General features: G+C 37.0%; 1 protein-coding gene across 1 annotated transcript; it reads left to right on the forward strand.

Annotated features, from left to right (window-relative positions):
- Nucleotides 1–424: 424 nt before the first annotated feature.
- Nucleotides 425–3,943, forward strand: LOC128643944 (leucine-rich repeat transmembrane neuronal protein 3-like). Its single transcript, XM_053696709.1, has 2 exons — nucleotides 425–835; nucleotides 1,055–3,943. The coding sequence occupies exons 1-2, from the start codon at nucleotides 832–834 to the stop codon at nucleotides 2,560–2,562; spliced, it is 1,512 nt and encodes a 503-aa protein (XP_053552684.1). The 5' UTR covers nucleotides 425–831; the 3' UTR covers nucleotides 2,563–3,943.
- Nucleotides 3,944–8,513: the final 4,570 nt, after the last annotated feature.

The raw sequence follows: 8,513 nt of genomic DNA on the forward strand, positions 1-8,513 counted from the left end.
CTGCTAAATCACTGATTATATGTATTAGAAATGTTCCTGTATAATTCATTATAAATGTTAATATTATGTGACTATCTATTCCCTTTACAAATACATTGTACATCAATAGTTACAATAATTGCATAAAATAGCTAAGCCTAATAAATGTAAATAATCTTTATTAGTGTGCTTGTACTGTACATAAAAATATAGAGGAATTATATTGTATTCATTGGGAAACAGATGATTAATTCCTCTATATAGATATTGTCACACACACATGTATGCATGATGTGGTGATCCGTGTATGTTCATAGCTTCCACTAGGGGCAGTTTCATAGAGAATACATTGACAGCAGTGTCAATTGACTAGACTAAAATGCTTTTATACTTGCAGCGAGAGCAGTTTCAACATTCTATGTGCCACGATTGTTCTATATTGGTTTCAGAAAAACAGAATCCTGGCAATTTAACAAGCTGGAGCAGAGGTGACCAATAGCACTGGTAACTGGATCAGTAAAATCAAGATCTCATTTTTGTTAAAACAAGATTGTTGGCTCCTGGCATTTTTTTTTTATGGCGTGTAGATTCAAATACAAGAGAGGAAGATGTTTTTCCATGGCAAGACGTGGAGATGTGCCTGCAAACCTCCCAGTAATAGTGTGGTTGAAGGTTGGAGTATGTCACATAGCACTGATATAATAAGGTTGCAAAGTGTCCATCTGTAAGAAGGGTGCAGAAGCTATTGCTGGGGAAAAGCCTGGACTTTTTTTTTTTACAATGCAGCTGAAGGAGACTGAGTGCTGGTGGCCCCTAAGAGTACCTAAGGACGACCTTTAAAGTAAAGGAAGGATGGGTATGTTTACAGTTAAAATGCTGTTGCATGCAAGCATAGAACCAAAAGGCAGGGCAAATAGTATTTATTTATCTGCAGTGTGCTACACTAAATCCAGCAACAGATTTAATGGATGTGTAATAACTGAAAACTATTGTGGATAATGGAATTATTTCAATCAGTATGATATTTTCATATTACTTAATGCTGTAATTATAAAAAAAATATTTCTACTTGTAGGTATGAATGCATATCGACTGCTAAGAGGATCAATAGCCTTATTTGTATTGATGACATCTGCTGAACGTGGTTGCCCCAAAGGCTGCAGATGTGATGGGAAATTAATATATTGTGAATCTCAAAAACTGCAGGAAATTCCTTTATCTATACATCCTGGTTGTATAGGATTATCACTTCGTTATAACAGTCTACACTTCTTGAAATATAATCAATTTAAAGGGCTTAATCAGCTCACCTGGTTATACCTAGATCATAATCATATTAGTACTATTGATGAAAATGCTTTTAGTGGAATACGCAGACTTAAAGAGTTAATTCTCAGCTCCAACAGAATCTCACATATTTTAAATAACACATTCAGACCTATCACTAATCTAAGGAATTTGGATATATCCTACAACATATTACATTCTTTAAGACCTGATCAGTTTAAAGGCTTAAGGAAATTGCAGAGTTTACATTTAAGATCAAATCTATTGAGAATTATACCAGTAAGGATTTTCCAAGATTGTCGAAATTTAGAGCTTTTGGATTTGGGATATAATCGAATTAGAAGTTTGGCCAGAAATGTTTTTACTGGTGTGATCCGATTAAAAGAATTGCATTTGGAACATAATCATTTCTCAAAGCTCAACCTTGCTCTGTTTCCTAGGCTGGTAAGTCTACAGAATCTTTACTTACAGTGGAATAAAATTTCCTTTATAGGGCAGACTATGTCTTGGACCTGGAGTTCTTTACAAAGACTTGATTTATCTGGCAATGAAATAGAAGCTTTCAGTGGTCCAAGCGTTTTTCAATGTTTGCCAAATCTACAACGACTTAACTTGGACTCCAACAAACTCACATTTATTGGTCAAGAGATTTTGGATTCTTGGGTGTCTCTCACGGACATAGGTCTTGCAGGAAATATTTGGGAATGCAGCAGAAACATCTGCTCACTTGTAAATTGGTTGAAAAGTTATAAAGGTTTAAGAGAAAATGTAATTATATGTGCAAGTCCTAAAGAGCTCCAAGGAATGAATGTGGTTCAAGCAGTTACAAACTACAGTATATGTGGTAAAAGCACTACAGAAAGCATAGGGTTAATCAGCACTGGACCCATTCCAACTTTACGACATATCACAATCAGAACTAAGCATGAAAGTAATCATTCTATACCACCCACTGCTGGTATAACAGAATCAGTGTCTGAAATGGATGAGGATGCAGAGATTATCTCTTTACATAAAATCATAGCAGGAACTATTGCACTTTTCTTGTCAGTTCTTGTAATTTCCTTGGTGATATATGTCTCTTGGAAACGGTCTCCTGTAGCTATGAAGCATTTACAGCAGGGCTCTCTTGTAAAAGAAGAAACGCACGACAAAAGACAACCTCTAGGACAAAGCACTGCAAACAGCCAGGAATTTTATGTAGACTACAAGCCTGCAGACTCATGTGAGATGTTGGGAAATGGAACTGAGCAATGTACATATACTAATTCAGGCTCCAGAGAGTGTGAGGTTTGAAAACAGTGAAAAAAGTGTTAAGTTGTATTTTCATCAATTGTTGTTCGTTATAACAGTTCAAATTAATAAGAAAATTAGAGTGTGACAATGAGAGAGCTGCTCTCATTCCAAAGAGAACGTGGAATTCCACAGAACCTTGTAATTTTGAAATTGATATGGTCTGTCTAATACGTGTGATATTAAAGGCAGTGAGGTATGGAGTTCAATGATTGCAGATGGTTATAATTAAACATATTTGATGACTATACCCTAGAAGATTTGTTTTGTTTTTCTTCTCAGGTGACATTTTATTTTAACACTTACAGTTACAATAAACTTACATTTAACTTGTATATACATAATCCTGGTTATTTTGCAGATGCCTATACTATTATGAAGAAATTGATATTAAAATGACTGTACCATCATACCTGTATGGTATTTATTTTGATAAAAAATGTTTTGGCTTGTTACTGATTTGATTAAAATTCCAATTGCTTCTCTTAATCACTTTGTCATGATACACTCATGAGGAGTAGTTAATACCTGGAATAGCCACCCAGCAGAGGTGGTATGGTATCTCAGTATTGCCAAGGTTAATCTGAAATGCTCTTTCTTTTTGTAACATCTGTGTTTGCTATAGAATGCATTGATCTAAAGACCTCCCCTTGCTTCCTCCCCCCCTCTTCCTGATGCCTGGCATCTCTTGGTACTGTGGGTTAAAGGGACATGGAACCCACATTTTTTTCTCTCATGATTTAGAAAGATTATGCAATTGTAAACCATTTTACAATTTACTTCTATTATCTAATTTGCTTCATTCTCTTGATATCCTTCATTGAAAAGCATATCTAAATAGCCTCAGTAGCTGCTTATTGGTGGCTGCACATAAATGCCTTGTGTCATTAGCTCACCCATATTCATTGCTATGTATTCAATAATGGATAGCTATAGAATGAAGCAAATTAGATAATGAACGTACTTTTGAATGTTGTTTAAAATTGTATTCTCTATCTAAATCATGAAAGCAAAATTTTGGGTTTCATGTCCCTTTAAAGTCTTGCAAGAAGGGGCTAGGTGGTCATATTTTACAAGTAGGGTTGTTTGTGACAAGGCAAAGGAAGATTCAGGGATATAATTGAATGTACATCAACATTATATCAGAACTCCACTGGGACAACATGACAAAACATCTGAAGGGAGTTCCCACTAACCTATTGGAAGATTAGTGATATGTGCAAAGTGTAGGTATTGTGTTTAATTTATGTCCTATCTTAGTTTTAAAGAACTATATCTTTGCATTTATTCTTGTTCTTTTGTATGTCTTCTGTTTTTGTAATTTGGCACTGTGTAACCTGTATTTATTCGTCTTTTGTTATTAAAAAAAATATTAATAATCTAATTCTGTCTTTGGGCTCTTATATCTGAATTCACACTCTGTAGATATAAGGTTAAAGTCATGTTACCTAATTGTTCGTCATGTGAATTATTGGGTTTCCAAGACACGCTTATTCAAAACTCTTAGTGGTGGCAGCATTGTTAATCTGGGGTGGTGTAGGCAGGATTTTGGGGTTAATTTGATGTCCCTTTAAATCCTTGTAGAGGTATAGGTGTAAGGAAACCAGAGGCTGAGTGCTATTAACCCTTCATGCCCACACTCTCCCCATAGTCACGGCTGGGTGAATAAGCTTAGCCGTCAAACTGGTGGCAGCGCTAGAGATATTTAGACTTTTTTAGTGCTATTTGTACTAAAATAAATTACATGTTTTTTGTGTAATTTCCCAAAGACAGAACTCAGTGCCTATTTACAGACATACAGTGCAAAGAAAGCAGTTCTTCCCCCTTCCCTCTTGTTTGTCTCTACTCTCAGTATGGAGGCAAATAGAAAAATGCCCAAAGAGTGAGTTTCTTTGTCAAGTTGCTTTGCCAAGAATTTGCAATTTCCTTGGTGATATATGTCTCTTGGAAACAGTCTCTTGTAGCTATGAAGCATTTACAGCAGGGCTCTCTTGAAAAAGAAGGAACGCACGACAAAAGACAACCTCTAGGACAAAGCACTGCAAACAGCCAGGAATTTTATGTAGACTACAAGCCTGCAGACTCATGTGAGATGATGGGAAATGGAACTCAGCAGTGTACATATACTATTTCAGGCTCCAGAGAGTGTGAGGTTTGAAAACAAGTGTTAAGTTGTATTTTCATCAATTGTTGTTTGTTATAACAGTTCAAATTAATAAGAAAATGAGAGAACTGCTCTCATTCCAAAGAGAAAATGGAATTCCACAGAACCTTGTAATTTCAAAATTTAAAATATGTGATTTTAAAGGCAGTGAGGTATGGAGTTCAATTATTCCAGATGGTTATAAATAAACACATTTGATGACTATGCCCTAGAAGATTTGTTTTGTTTTTCTTCTCAGGTGACATTTAATTTTCCCATTTACAGTTACAATAAACTTACATTTAACTTATTGTGTATACATAATTCTGGTCATTTTGCAGATGCCTATAGTATTTTGAAGACATTGATATTAAAATACCTCTATGGTATGCATTTTGATGTACATTTTTGGTTTGTTACTGATTTGATTAAAATTCCAATTGCTTTTCTTAAAGGGACATAAAAAGTATGAACTAACATAAGTTTCTAAATATATAATGCAGCCAAAGCTTACCTGCCTAATGGTTTCTGCTTTAAGCCCCCCATTAACCCCTTTAATTCAGGCATAGTTTGGCTTGCAAAAAACTCCCCCTGGGTATTTCCATATATGTAAGATGCTATGCAGGCCATAGCTTTAGCAGAATGCACTCATGTATGTGCATGGTAGGGGGCAGAGTTACATGACACCTGACAAGCAATGGACAGTATATAATGCACAACAGAAGCTTTCACAAAGCACGTGAGATCATTCCCATGGAAATGAGCAAGCCTCTTGGCAACAACCAATAGCAGTACCTCTCCTTTGAAAGTTATAGGATTTTAAACATGGAACAATATTTTAATCATATTAATCTGCACTATAATACTCTCCATCAGAGAATGCATATTAACATTATAAGAATTTCTTTTTTGTAAACTGCTGATCAATGTGTGTCATCTTATATATATTCATTTATTAATTGCTGCTTTTATATATATATATATATATATATATATATATATATATAGATAGATAGATAGATAGATAGATAGATCTATGAATATAGGAGAGGTACATTTATATTCATATTAATTTTGTATTGTGTATTGGAACTTGTCGTATAATGTGAACACAAATATGTTTCCATATACTTTTTACAAAAAAAACATTCTCCTTTTTTCAGTAGGTAGTAGATAGCAGGGCTGCCTCTCCTCATGTGCACACTTTTCTTACATGCCACCAAAAGGTATGGTGTAGGACACTGATAAAGGGGGTGAAGCAGGTTACACTTGGCAACACTAAAGTGTAAGTAATTTTGCAGTGTAAAAAAATATTAAAATACTTAAAGCTTTTTTTAATTTTTTTTTCACACACTGTTTTACCTTTATTGACCCTTCTATAATATGCTCATAACCTAAAATGTTTTATGGCACTTTAATCACTTTGTCATGATACACTCATGAGGTAATAAATACCTGGATTAACCACCAGCAGAGGTGGTATGGTGTCTCAGCATTGTCAGGTTTAATCTAAAATGTTCTTTCTTTTTGTGACATCTGTGTTTGCTATAGAATGCATTGATCTAAAGACCCCCTTTCCTTTCTCCCCCTCCTCCTGATGCCTGTCATCTCTTACTACTGTGGACTTGCAAGGAGGGGCTAGGTGGTCGTATATCACATGGAGGGTGGTTTGTGACAAGACAAAGGAAGATTCAGGGATATAATTGAATGTATAGCAATATTATATCAGAACTCCACTGGGACAACATGAAAAAAAAATCTGAAGGGAGTTCCCACTAACCTATTGGAAGCTTAGTGATATGTGCAAAGTGTAGGTAATGAGGCCCATTTATCAAGCTCCGTATGGAACTTGTGGGCCCGTGTTTCTGGCGAGTCTTCAGACTCGCCAGAAACAGCAGTTATGAAGCAGCCGTATAAAGAACGCTGCTCCATAACCCTGTTCGCCTGCTCTGAGCAGGCGGACAGGAATCGCCACAATTCAACCCGATCTAATACGATCGGGTTGATTGACACCTCCCTGCTGGTGGACCATTAGCCGCGAGTCTGCAGGGGCAATACTGAATATGGAGAGCACATTGCTCTCCGCATTCAGCGATGTCTGTCGGACCTGATCCGCACTGTCGGATCAGGTCTGACAGACATTTGATAATTCGGCCTCATTTTGTTTAGTTTATGTCCCATTTTAATTTTAAAGAACTGTATCTGTAACCTGTATTTGTCTTTTGTTATTAAAAATATTAATCATCTAATTCTGTCTTTGGGCTCTAATATTTGAATTCACACTGTAGATATAAGGTTAAAATCCCGTTACCTAATTGTTACTCATGTGAGTTATTGGGTTTCCAAGCCACCCTTATTCAAAACTCTAGGTGGTGACAGTATTGTTAACCTGTGTGGTGTAGGCAGGATTTGGGGGGTAATTTGGCGTCCTATATAGAGGTATTACTATTAACCCCTTCATGCCCCATAGATACGGCTGGGCAGATATGCTTAGCCATCACACACTTGAATTTGTGAAATTTAAAAAATCTCCATTTCCAAATGAATCAAATGTAAAGAAATAAAAAAATAAAAAAATTTAATTTGACATGTTAAAAAAATATTAAATTAACATAAATCTATTCATAGTCAATTTAAACTGTGTAGTAAACATAGCAATTATTTTAACACCCCTTGCAATTCAGCCTATACTGATATTCTACCCTTCCATGCATTTAATTAGGGAAAAAAACAAACAAACAGTCTCTTATTAGCTACATGCTAATACTTTTTATTTCCATTTTTCACATTGTTTTAATGATAAAGGATACATCACAAAGATTTGCAAAATGTAACATTTTTTCGTCTACACAAATCTCCATAAATTTTAATAGTTAAAATAAACAATGAAGGGGACGGAGCCAACTACCAACATGGATGGTCGCTAACACAAAGAGCTCTGAAAACTAGTAAATTGGGGAGGCCAACTACTACTGGATAACTGGTAAACAACTATTGCAACAGCCTTCTAATAGTCCCTAGACTGCTCTGAAACTGATTTGCCTCTCCTCTGAGCTGTACGTCCCTGCCATAACTATAAGATCGGGAGTTACAGGGGCGAAGTTTTGCGGCCTTCTTTGGGTCTTGAACATGGAGGGATCTTATGCCACGCTGCAGTCCTTACTTAAACACTTTGAGGCTAAGATGGACAGTTACTTTGAAGATCTCACCACGGCATGTATAGGTATGGATAGAGATTATCCAGACTGGCCTAGTGCAGTGATGCCAATTCCTATCAGTGTGGGAGACCAAAACAAGCCGCTTCACAACGAACCACCTTCACATTGCTCTGAGCCGAGGAGGAAGATTGTATCACTCCCGGCAGCGAAAGAGTTCTGTGAGAGTCAGCTGGTGGCAGCAACGGAACAACTCCTTAAATTAGCGAAGTATGAGGGTACTGGGATCCTAGCCGACAGTTACACGTGCCTGGTTTCCTGTGACTCTAACCTGTACCCGGATAAGCCCTTGACTCCTGCATACTCCAGGGGGCTGAAGGCTCACAACATTTTCGACGCCTATGGACATTGTTGCAGCGCAACTTACCTCAGCTCCCTTGTATACATGTGCGATATGGCATCGCTCGTTTTGTTGCCGGCTTGGACCCAGCTGGCGTTGATGCTGCTGTGGACTGCTTTGGGTCTCCAGATCGTCGGGCAGTGCACGAGATGGATCCGTCTGGGTGTTGGCTAGATTGGCGATCTTTGTTTTCGCTTGGTATGAGACCAGACTCACACGGGACATGATCTTGCCCTAGCTCCTCTGCGGATAAGCT

The sequence above is a fragment of the Bombina bombina genome, unplaced genomic scaffold (assembly GCF_027579735.1).
Source record: "Bombina bombina isolate aBomBom1 unplaced genomic scaffold, aBomBom1.pri scaffold_818, whole genome shotgun sequence".
Classification (NCBI taxonomy): domain Eukaryota; kingdom Metazoa; phylum Chordata; class Amphibia; order Anura; family Bombinatoridae; genus Bombina; species Bombina bombina.